The sequence below is a fragment of the Heterodontus francisci genome, chromosome X (genome assembly GCF_036365525.1).
Source record: "Heterodontus francisci isolate sHetFra1 chromosome X, sHetFra1.hap1, whole genome shotgun sequence".
NCBI lineage: Eukaryota > Metazoa > Chordata > Chondrichthyes > Heterodontiformes > Heterodontidae > Heterodontus > Heterodontus francisci.
The window spans coordinates 1849135-1861923 of NC_090421.1; the positions used below are offsets into that span (position 1 = coordinate 1849135).

At 42.5% G+C, this 12789-nt stretch overlaps 1 protein-coding gene across 5 annotated transcripts in view; it reads right to left on the reverse strand.

Annotated features, from left to right (window-relative positions):
- The window catches only part of pan2 (poly(A) specific ribonuclease subunit PAN2), a 112863-nt gene that overhangs the window by 46624 nt on the left and 53450 nt on the right, over nucleotides 1-12789 (reverse strand). For all 5 annotated transcript variants that reach the window (XM_068024877.1, XM_068024879.1, XM_068024880.1 and 2 more), the window contains exons 19-23: nucleotides 11090-11227; nucleotides 9893-9952; nucleotides 8437-8527; nucleotides 5713-5870; nucleotides 4817-4960 (exon numbers count right to left, since the gene is read on the reverse strand). In XM_068024877.1, coding sequence (XP_067880978.1) covers nucleotides 4817-4960; nucleotides 5713-5870; nucleotides 8437-8527; nucleotides 9893-9952; nucleotides 11090-11227 — 591 coding nt within the window. The remainder of the gene's footprint in view (nucleotides 1-4816; nucleotides 4961-5712; nucleotides 5871-8436; nucleotides 8528-9892; nucleotides 9953-11089; nucleotides 11228-12789) is intronic.

Here is a 12789-nt window from a genome sequence, read left to right on the forward strand (position 1 = left end):
CGACCATCAACCACCCATTTATACTAATCCTACACTAATCCCATATTCCTACCAAACATCCCCACCTGTCCCTATATTTCCCTACCACCTACCTATACTAGTGACAATTTATAATGGCCAATTTACCTACCAACCTGCAAGTCTTTTGGCTTGTGGGAGGAAACCGGAGCACCCGGAGGAAACCCACGCAGACACAGGGAGAACTTGCAAACTCCACACAGGCAGTACCCAGAATCGAACCCGACGAGGAGTGACGAGGTCCTGCAGGGGGAGTTTAGGGAGTTAGGTAGAATGTTAAAAGACAGGACCTCTAGGGTTGTAATCTCGGGATTACTCCCTGTGCCACATGCCAGTGAGGCTAGAAATAGGAAGATAGTGCAGCTAAACACGTGGCTGAACAGCTGGTGTAGGAGGGAGGGTTTCAGATATCTGGATCATTGGGATCTCTTCAGGGACAGGTGGGACCTGTACAAGAAGGACGGGTTGCATCTAAACTGGAGGGGCACAAATTATCCTGGCTGCAAGGTTTGCTAGCGTCACTCGGGAGGGTTTAAACTAACGTGGCAGGGGGGTGGGAACCAGAGCAGTAGGTCAGCAAGTCAAATAACTGAGGGGGAACTAGTAAATAAGGCCAGTAAGACTAAGAGGAAGAGCAGGCAGGGAGATGTTGCTGAGCACAGCAGGACTGGTGGTCTGAAGTGCATTTGTTTCAATGCGAGAAGTATAACAGGTAAGGCAGATGAACTTAGAGCTTGGATTAGTACTTGGAACTATGATGTTGTTGCTATTACAGAGACTTGGTTGAGGGAAGGACAGGATTGGCAACTAAATGTTCCGTGATTTAGAAGCTTCAGGCGGGATAGAGGGGGATGGAAAAGGGGTGGGGGAGTTGCATTACTGGTTAAAGGAGAATATCACAGCTGTACTGCGAGAGGACACCTTGGAGGGGTCATGCAGTGAGGCAATATGGATGGGGCTCAGGAATAGGAAGGGTGCAGTCACGATGTTGGGGGTTTACTACAGGCCTCCCAACAGCCAGCGGGAGGTAGAGGAGCAGATATGTAGACAGATTTTGGAAAGATGTAAAGGTAACAGGGTTGTAGTGGTGGGTGATTTAACTTCCCCTATATTGACTGGGACTGACTTAGTGCTAGGGGCTTGGATGGGGCAGAATTTGTGAGGAGCATCCAGGAGGGCTTCTTGAAACAATATGTAGATAGTCCAACTAGGGAAGGGGCCGTACTGGACCTGGTATTGGGGAACGAGCCCGGCCAAGTGGTCGAAGTCTCAGCAGGGGAGCATTTCGGGAACAGTGACCATAATTCCGTAAGTTTTAAAGGTACTTGTGGATAAGGATAAGAGTAGTCCTTGGGTGAAGGTGCTAAATTGGGGGAAGGCTAATTATAACAATATTAGGAAGGAACTGAAGAATTTAGATTGGGGGCGGCTGTTTGAGGGTAAATCAACATCTGACATGTGGGAGTCTTTCAAACGTCAGTTGATTAGAATCCAGGACTGGCATGTTCCTGTGAGGAAGAAGGATAAGTCTGGCAAGTTTCGGGAACCTTGGATAACGAGGGATATTGTGAGCCTAGTCAAAAAGAAAAAGGAAGCATTCGTAAGGGCTAGAAGGCTGGGAACAGACGAAGCCCTTGAGGAATATAAAGACAGTAGGAAGGAACTTAAGCAAGGAGTCAGGAGGGCTAAAAGGGGTCATGAAAAGTCATTGGCAAACAGGATTAAGGAGAATCCCAAGGCTTTTTACACGTATATAAAGAGTAAGAGGGTAACCAGGGAAAGGGTTGGCCCACTCAAGGAGAGAGGAGGGAATCTATGTGTGGAGCCAGAGGAAATGGGCGAGGTGCTAAATGAGTACTTTGCATCAGTATTCACCAAAGAGAAGGACTTGGTGGATGATGAGTCGAGGGAAGGGAGTGCAGATAGTCTCAGTCATCTCATTATCAAGGAGGAGGTGGTGTTGGGCATCTTGCAAAGCATTAAGGTAGATAAGTCCCCAGGGCCTGATGGGATCTACCCCAGAATACTGAGGGAGGCAAGGGAAGAAATTGCTGGGGCCTTGACAGAAATCTTTGCATCCTCATTGGCTACAGGTGAGGTCCCAGAGGACTGGAGAATAGCCAATGTTGTTCCTTTGTTTAAGAAGGGTAGCAAGGATAATCCAAGAAATTATAGGCCGGTGAGCCTTACGTCAGTGGTAGGGAAATTATTAGAGAGGATTCTTAGGGACAGGATTTACTCCCATTTGGAAACAAATGAACTTATTAGCGAGAGGCAGCATGGTTTTGTGAAGGGGAGGTCGTGCCTCACTAACGATTGAGTTTTTTAAGGAAATGACGAAGATGATTGATGAAGGAAGGGCAGTGGATGTTGTCTATATGGACTTCAGTAAAGCCTTTGACAAGGTCTCTCATGGCAGACTGGTACAAAAGGTGAAGTCACACAGGATCAGAGGTGAGCTGGCAAGATGGATACAGAACTGGCTCGGTCATAGAAGACAGAGGGCAGCAGTGGAAGGGTGCTTTTCTGAATGGAGGGATGTGACTAGTGGTGTTCCGCAGGGATCAGTGCTGGGACCTTTGCTGTTTGTAGTATATATAAATGATTTGGAGGAAAATGTAGCTGGTCTGATTAGTAAGTTTGCGGACACAAAGGTTGGTGGAATTGCGGATAGTGATGAGGATTGTCTGAGGATACAGCAGGATATAGATCGGTTGGAGACTTGGGCGGAGAAATGGCAGATGGAGTTTAATCCGGACAAATGTGAGGTAATGCATTTTGGAAGATCTAATACAGGTGGGAAGTATACAGTAAATGGCAGAACCTTTAGGAGTATTGACAGGCAGAGAGATCTGGGCGTACAGGTCCACAGGTCACTGAAAGTGGCAACGCAGGTGGATAAGGTAGTCAAGAAGGCAAATGGAATGCTTGCCTTCATCGGTCGGGGCATAGAGTACAAAAATTGGCAAGTCATGCTGCATCTGTACAGAACTTTAGTTAGGCCACACTTAGACTATTGCGTGCAATTCTGGTCGCCACACTACCAGAAGGACGTGGAGGCTTTGGAGAGGGTACAGAGGAGGTTTACCAGGATGTTGCCTGGTCTGGAGGGCATTAGCTATGAGGAGAGGTTGGATAAACTCGGATTGTTTTCACTGGAACGACGGAGGTGGAGGGGTGACATGATAGAGGTTTACAAAATTATGAGTGGAATGGACAGAGTGGATAGTCAGAAGCTTTTTCCCAGGGTGGAAGAGTCAGTTACTAGGGGACATAGGTTTAAGGTGCGAGGGGCAAAGTTTAGAGGGGATGTGCGAGGCAAGTTCTTTACACAGAGGGTGGTGAGTGCCTGGAACTTGCTGCCGGGGGAGGTGGTGGAAGCAGGTACGATAGCGACGTTTAAGAGGCATCTTGACAAATACATGAATAGGATGGGAATAGAGGGGTACGGTCCCTGGAAGTGCAGAAGGTTTTAGTTTAGACAGGCATCAAGATCGGTGCAGGCTTGGAGGGCCGAATGGCCTGTTCCTGTGCTGTACTGTTCTTTGTGAAGATAATGATAGACTTTAGGAGGACATAGACAGGCTGGTGAATGGGCGGACACGTAACAGATGAAATTTCATGCAAAGAAGTTGAAGTGATACACTTTGGGAGGAAGAATGAGGAGAGACATTATAAAATGAAGGATACAATTCTAAAGGAGTGCAAGAACAGAGGGACCTGTGGGTATATGTGCACAAAACACCGAAGGTGGCAGGACAGGTTGAGAAAGTACTTAAGACATATGGTTTCCTGGGCTTTGTAAATATAGGTATAGAGTACAAAAGCAAGGAGATTATGGTGAACCTTTATAAAATACTGGCGCAGCCTCAACTGGGCTATTGTATCCAATTCTAGGCACCACACTTTCGGAAGGATGTGAAGACATTAAAGAGGGTGCAGAAAATATTTACTAGAATGGTTCCAGGGACAAGCGACCTCAGTTACGAGGACAGATTAGAGAAGCTGTGGCTGTTCTCCTTAGAGAAGAGAAGGTTAAGAGGAGATTTGATAGAGGTGTTCAAAATCATTAGGGATCTGGACAGAGTAGAGAGAGAGAAACTGCTCCCATCGGCAGAAGGGTTGAGAACCAGTGGACACCGATTTAAGGTGACTGGCAAAAGGAGCAATGGCGACATGAGGAAAAACAGTTTTTTTTAAGGCAGCAAGTGGTTAGGATCTGGAACGCACTGCCTGAGAGCATGGTGGAGGCAGATTCAATCGTGGCTTTCAAAAGGGAATCGGATAATTATCTGAAGAGAAAAAATGTGCAGGGTTACGGGAAAAAGGCAGCAGAGTGGGACTAGCTGAGTTGCTTTTGTAGAGAGCTGGCATAGACACGGTGGGCTGAATGGTCTCCTCCTGTGCTGCAACCACTCTATGATTCTATAACATTTAATCAACAGAAGAGATACTTTCTTCTCCCCACACACTGCAGATCCTGAAGCTGAAAGGGCAGGTAGCCAACCTGCTGCCAGGTCCATGTTGGTGCCACACTGATCTGGCAGGATTTCCCCTCCTGTCAAGATGGTTGACCTCTATTTGGTGCCTCTGCTTAGCCAAGAGAAATTAATCTGAGCTCAGTGGACTTAAAACCCAGGAGCGAAGTGAGAATATAGTGGTCTGAAAATAGATTAATTCGAGTGCTCTAATAATTTATATTAGCAATATAAACAACATACTTGTATACATCAACTTCTAAACAGAGGTCACCCAAATTAGACAGGAAGATCAGCACCACCACTGCTCATCACATTACCTGCTCCTGTGTGGAGATGTAATCATCAATGAAGGGAACACCTTCATTCGGTCCCTGACCTCGCACACACGTGATTCTGGCGACTGACATTTGGCTGGGTTTGATGGTGGATTTTGTTCCATCGCTACGCAGCTCTGCCTCTTCCTGTGAGTAACAAGTAGTATAAAACATCACAAACCAACAAAATGAGTCACGTGTGACTTCAGTAAATAAAAGAGTGCCATTTAACTTTGGGCAGGATTCGTAGATGACTAAAAGATTTACATACTTAAAGCAGATTGTTCTATTTTTAAATTTTCTTTCAAACAAGTCATACACCCAATTATGCACACAATCGGCCCTAGCTTTATTAATAGGAATAAAATTTAAACATCTTAATTTACAAATAATTATCTTAAAAATACTTTTTAAAAAGGTGATTCGACTTCATTAGGGAACGTACACTAGAAAACAATGAAATTCAGTGTTCAGAAGTGGAATATTTGCCACCCAATGCCAACAGGTCAGGTATAGCATGGGCCAGATGTGGAGTAAAGCTCCTTGTACTCTGCTCAAACACACCTTGACCCTAAAGAGTATCCCCATTACACCAGTAAACAGTTCCACAAAGACCATATCATTTAGTCATATATGCCTGTCACTCACCAATTGTACATTGGGGTCCACTAATAGTTACTGGAAAAATCCATTGCCCACACTATCTTATGTTCTAGACTTGGGGTAGGGGGATGAGGGAAGGCAGAAAGCTGGTCAATAAAAACATGTGTTGGGAGAAAATTCTCGGTAAAACTGGAGTATTATAAAAATAATTTATTAATTGCACCTAAAAGAAAGACACTTTCCCTAGGAAGGTTTGCTGAACTGACTCTTTTTTTCAATTTGTTTAACATACGTACCTGATTCAATGTGACAAATTCTGCATCCAAGCCCACTAAATCACTGGGCTGGGGCATTTCATTCAGCATTAGTGGGATGAAAGTTGCATGACACTTTCGTTGCTTTCTAGCAAGAGATGCCTCGGCCAGCAAAACACTAGCTTCAATTGGATTCTTTACTGAAAAGTGGAAAATAATTTCATGATTACTGATAAAACAGACATGTAATTTGTTGGCCAGTATATGCACTGGAGATTAGAAAATATTGATAATTCACCTCAACTGTATGAGAGAAATACTAAAATAAAGGCAAAATACTGTGAATGCTGGAAATCTGAAATAAAAACAAGAAATGCTGGAAATACTCAGCAGGTCTGGCAGCATCTGTGGAGAGAGAAGCAGAGTTAACGTTTCAGGTCAGAGACTCTTCTTCAGAACTGACAAATATTAGAAATATAAAAAGTTTTAAGCAAGTAAAGCGGGGGTGGGGCAAGAGATAACAAAGGTGAAGGTGTTGATAGGACAGGGTCACAGAGAATAACTGACCTCAAGGTCATGGAACAAAGGCGAATGATATATTAATGGTGTGCTGAAAGACAAAGCGTTAGTACAGAGAGGGCTTTAATGACTGTAAAGCACAGAGCACTCCAAGCACAAACATGCAAAAAACACATTTAAAAAACCCAAAACAGTGGGTAAGCACAGTGGAAACAAACTAAACAAACTGAAAAACCTAAAATAAAATAACCAAATAAAAAAGGAAAAAGAATAACTAAGCATAAAAAGGGGGACCCGTAATGCTCTGAAATTATTGAACTCAATGTTCAGTCCGGCAGGCTGTCGTGTGCCTAATCGGTAAATGAAGTGCTGTTCCTCGAGCTTGCGTTGATGTTCATTGGAACACTGCAGCAATCCCAGGACAGAGATGTGAGCTCATAAAATACCAAGTTAGACACAGGAATGAAAAAATGGCAGCAGCCCAAAATCAATCACGTTTTGGGCTCCAGCTTTCTAGCCATTTACAAAATGGCTGCCTTATACTTCCCACATCAAGAACAGAGCAGCAAATTGTATGCACTGCTCAAATGACATTACTGCTGATTTAAGTGATTAAGACACAGTTTATTATTTAGTAAAATATTAGAATTATTTCCTGGTGTATTGCATTTAAAACATATTATGGGAAATAAACAAACTGAATTAGGCACAGAGACAAGAGACACATTTGATTGTTTCAACAGAAAACCCAACCACCTATACTTAACAGGTCAGTAGCATAGACCTGTTGGGCTGAATGGCCTGTTTTATTGATTTAAAAAAAAACATCCCTTTTAAATAGTTTACAACCAAAATCCTTCAATAAGTGTTCAAAACCTTCTGCTGCCGACAGAGAACTCCAACTAATACCAATGTTTTAAGCAACTAGCAAAATAAAAATTGCTTCTCTTTTATGCAACACATGCTGGCTGTCTGATACAGGCCTATGTTTAAGGTATTATTCTGTGGCAAGTTGAGTGAGCCAAGAATGCTGTGGAAAAACAAAGCACAAGCTGCTAGTTCTGTTATCCAACCAACAACATACCACAGGAAACACCAGAAAGTTAAAGGAGAACGGTTATAAATTGGATTGCTCCATCATGCAGCTGACACTACCCACATTTGTCTTTCGCAACTAAACTACTGAAAAATAGATTTTAAGCATAAAAGTTTATCTTTAAAAACAAAGGTGGTAGCGGAACCTTAATTTAGAGCATGAGCTATAAAGTCTCTGTTTCCCTCACCCTGTATCAGTTTTCTCCCCTCCCCCCCCCCCCCCCCGAAGACACTGACTCATTCTGGACTACAATTGTGTATGGGCTGACCACCTTCCTGTACCTCACCCAAGTAGTCATTTTTCATGCATGGATAGTGATCAGCAGCGAGGACTCTAGATGATTTTCCAGTTTTCTAGCCCAGAGGTGCTGAAGCTAATTGTAGCAATCCCTTCTGCTGCCCTAGTTGATGTTAGCAAACTCAGCAGAGACTCAGGCATCAAACCTGGGATTTTTTGGTCTGTCCAGCGCCATAACCCACTGAACCATCATGGAGCATCTCCTTCTTATATGGCTACTGGACAGGAGGCCCCACTTGCTCTTACAAATTTACACATATACTGTTAGGGAACAACCAGATAACTGCAGCATGCAAAGCAATGCTCAAACTATGATGTAACGAGGGTGGAGAAGATTTGGGCTTCTTCCAGATGATCCTATTCTTCTCCAGTCAGCAATCTATAAGAAGCAGTTTTTGTCTGTCCGCACTTTTCTGATTGGTCGGTGGGTTGGTTTGGTGGGCGGGGCCTGGCACACAGAGGCACGGGAGGACTAGAGCACATGACACCCATGCGGCTGTCAATGGTTGGTGGCTGCAGATGTGTGGGGATGGGGGGTTGGGGCGGTGTTGGTTTGTCGAGAAAACCAACAGCGGAAGGTAAGGGGAGCCCAACAACAAAGTTACCCTGGCTGGAGAAATTGGGCATGGCAGGGGGTGGCGGGGTGCACACAGCATGGGAAGAATAGAATATGGGATGGGGATGATATGGGAGGGATGAAAGTAATGGGATGGGTATGGCATGATAGGGTTGGCATGAGTGGGATAGAATGACATGGGATGGGGATTTGAAGAAGAGCTGTTGTAATAAAGATACTAATTTCACTGCAAATGTTTTGCGGCTCTCCGTTAGTCCTTGAATTAAATGTTACCTACTGGTTAAATCGTACTTCGAATTCAGATTCCGTCTAGCGTAGTACAGAATACAGGGGATTTTCCAACTCAAATCAAACTGTACAGCTTCACACTGTAAAGAAAAAAACCGGACATTTAAACAAATCCCAATTTCAACAATATTCAAAAAATTCTTACTGGTCTCCCATTTAAAAGAATTCTCTCTTTAGATTCCCCTGTGGCAGGTGCTGGTACTCTAGTTTAAGTTTTTTAAAAATTATTTGTTCCTGGGATGTGGGCATCGCTGGCTAGGCCAGCATTTATTGCCCAACCCTAACTGCCTTTGAACTGAGTGGCTTGCTAGGTCATTCCAGAGCCCATCTAAGAGTCAACCACATTGCTGTGGGTCTGGAGTCACGTGTAAGCCAGACCAGGTGAGGATGGCAGATTTCCTTCCCTAAAGGACATTAGTGAACCAGATGGGGTTTTACAACAATCGACAATGGTTAGTCAGGTGAGCTACTAAACAGGTCTCTTGCCAATGTTGCTCTTTAACCTTCCGCTAGGTGATGTCCAACAATTATCCTCAGTGACTGGGAAGCTGTTAGCCCCCATTTTAGACCTAAACCCTGTAATGAGGTCTTTATGTTGTCTGATGCAACATAAATGAGATGCGTGGAGTCCAGTTATGCTGAAGATCTCAAACAGGTTTATTAACAGCTGAACTATTATGTACAGTACAGAGCAAATTATTTACAGAACCTTCCTCTAGGTATTAGTTGCAGAGTGACTCTGGCTTGGAGTCACATGACGACATCCTGGTACTTAGCTTGTTAGCATACAAAGATCCTAAAGGGACATCACTCTTAAAGGCAATCATACAACAAACCCATTCCCGCCCGCACCTCCACCACCTCCAATCAGCCAGCTAACATTGGAAGCTTGTCATACATTGAAACATTACTCTGGCACAGTTCCACTTGATTTTTCACTTAGTCATAGCTGGGGCCAATAAACATAAATACATTTTGGTTCTGTGGCCATGCATCTCTTTGGCAGCACCCCCAACTTAATTAACTCTAAGTCATGAGAAATGGTGTCAGAGTGATCTTTTCTCTGCATGTTGAAGCTCCTGGCTCCACTCACATTTCCCTGCAGTGACCACAATCTGAAACTCAGCCCCATGTGGAGTTTTGGATATCTCTTGATTGTAGTGGCACTTATTAGTAATATCGATACAGCTGTTTGCTTCCACTAGGCTACCAACATACATTGGGGTGGGGTGGGGCGGAGAGAGCAAGTGAATTAACCTGTATTTACATAACCCATCATGGAGAAAGATTTCTGATTGGTACTTAGAGCAAAATTGCAAAACTTACACAAAGAATGCATTTTAAATTTTGCTACAAATAGGGGACAGCAGAATTCTCCCTCCCCCCTCAACATGGTTTCAAAATACCATTAAAAAGATAAAAATGAGTCACGAATCATTTATTACCTTGTCAATTGGTTCTATGAGAAAGTCATTAAACAGATACCACTGCTTGTGAGTGACACCCTGAAAAATAAAAGTACTGCATGAGATACGCATATTAAAACGCTGGCTTAAGGCAGCAGTTTTCAAACATTACTGCATTGGGGAAATTAACAAATATCAACACATTTCCAGGGGTCCCTGTCCTAATACCAAAAACAGCGCCAGTTACCCAAAGGAAAACAGTGCAATCATTGTGGAGATTATTAACATACAGCAACAAAAACAGTATTCTAGTAAGCCAATGAATACAGGAATCTGATGCCCTCAGTGATGCTTTGATACAGACTTGAGTCCAAAGAGCCAGTTTAAAAAAATCTATGGTCTAAAGTGGTGGTTCAGCGGTTAAACGCATGACTTCTAAAAATGGAAAGGTCGCTCACAACTTAAAATTGGCAACTGCAATTTGGCAAATCCCTACCTCTGCTCATTGAAATTTCACAAAGTTTTGAGATTATTTATCTGTCCAGTGTTTTGTAAAGAATTGGACACGAGTTTTGGGGCTGGCCACATCAAGGTCAACTGATGACCTGCCAAGATCCTAAAATAATGCATCTTACAGTATTTCACTGCTTTATATTTCATAAAATTGATGTTTTCCCTCTCTAATAAAACATGGTACAGCAGTCAAGGTAACAGCATAATTTACAGCAGGCTAAAACTGACCACTCTCATTACAGGTGAAGACGACATCTGGCAGCAAAAACACCATGGCAGAAAAGGAAGACGATCTTACTGACTCTTTCAAATAATCACCATGAATTGAGATATTCATCCATAAAAATAAAACTGACTACATTTTTTGTTACCTACAATTTTTAAGGCAGGGTAGGGATTGGGGGAAGCATTTGAGTGCTTGGAAGAAGTTTCCCTGCAATTACATTCAGCATGATTTGAAATACAAACTATACCAGACAAACACTTCATTAATTATAGAAATATATTTTCAGCTAAACTGATAGCAATCCTGGATTTTGAATGCTTGATAAAAAAAAAAGGTTTTGTTTAGAAAAGTGAAGCAAATAGAACATTTCATAGACAAAATTCAAAGTTTTCAACAAAGTGCCTTAACTCCCTTTACTCCTGGTAATACCACTGACACACTAAAATATGCCAGTTTCCAAGACATGTTTGGACCTAAATTCCTAAATCATATTATACCTCCTTCCGCTGATGATACGTTTCCCCAACCTTAATATGAGCCACAAGACTGCCACCAGTCCGAGGATCTAAAATGTGGGCCACGGTCACCACCAGATCATACAAGTAGGTGTTCTCCTCATCTTCTGAAGGGCTCAGCTACATAACAGGACCAAAGTAAACAGTAAGTCACCTTAGACTGGTCAATGACTTCTACATAACAAATGGGTTGTAGTTTGAAAGTACTGGAAATGAATATACTGAATAAACACTAAACTCAACATTGATGCTTCTGACTTTAAAAAACACTGATAAGTAAAAGCAGCTTTCTGATGCTAAATATTCCAAAACATTAAAAAAAATTCTCTTTAAAATCAATTTATATTGTTAACATAAAATTGAGCTGTTAAAAGTTAAACTATAAAGTTGGGATATTGGAAACCACGCATAGTTTCCAAACACCTTTAAAATTAATGTTTGCCAGATCTCTTCCCTTCCCTCCCTCCCCCAGACCACTCAGTGAATTATTCAGCACAGCCCTGAGGTTTTGGTCTCTAACTCACAGTGTTTCCCTTCTTGTCCCCTTTGCAGAGATGTAGATTTGTAAAACGGCATGGTTGAGCCTCAAATACAATCTGTCTACTACCTGTGTCGAGTTCGGCTATTCTTTCAAAAAGAATTTTAATCATTTTAAATTGTTAAAATATGGAAAATCAGAATTACAGAAATGTTGATGACACAAAGATAGGTAGGAAAGTAAGTTGTGAAGAGGACATAAGGAGGCTACAAAGGAATATCGACAGGTTAAGTGAGTGGGCAAAGATCTGGCAAATGGAGTATAATGTGGAAAAATGTGAAATTGTCCATTTTGACAGGAAGAATAAAAAAAAAAGCACATAATCTAAATGGTGAGAGATTGCAGAACTCTGAGATGCAGAGGGATCTGGGTGTCCTAGTGCATGAATCGCAAAAGGTTAGTATGCAGTACAGCAAGTATAATAGAATGTTATCGTTTATTGCAAGAGGAATTGAATACAAAAGTAGGGAGGTTATGCTTCAGTTATACAGGGCATTGTTGAGACCACATCTGGAGTACTGTGTACAGCAGTGGTCTCTTTATTTAAGGAAGGATGCAAATGCGTTGGAAGCAGTTCAGAGAAGGTTTACTAGACTAATACCTGGAAAGAGTTGGACAGACTAGGCTTGTATCCGCTGGAGTTCAGAAGAGTAAGATGCCACTTGATGAAACATATGATCCTGAGGGGTCTTGACAGGGTGGATGTGGAAAGGATGTTTCCCCTTGTGGGAGAATCTAGAACTAGGGGTCGCCCATTTAAGACAGAGCTGAGGAGAAATTTTTTCTCAGGGGGTCTTTGGAATTCTTCCTCAAAAGGCAGTGGAAGCAGAGTCTTTGAATATATCTAAGGCAGAGGTAGATAGATTCTTGATAAGCAAGAGGGCAAAAAGTTATTGGGGATAGGTGGGAATGTGGAGTTGAGGTTACAATCAGATCAGCTATGATCTTGTTGAATGGCAGAGCAGGCTCGAGGGGCTGAGTGGCCTATTCCTGCTCCTAATTTGTATGTTCATAGGTACATTTAAAAATCATTTCCAGTATCTTGATTGCAAATAAATTAAATTCTAAGTTGCATTCTTACTAACTCCTATAGGAAACATAGGAGTACATGCAAAATATACATTGTCCATAGTCCATAAACACA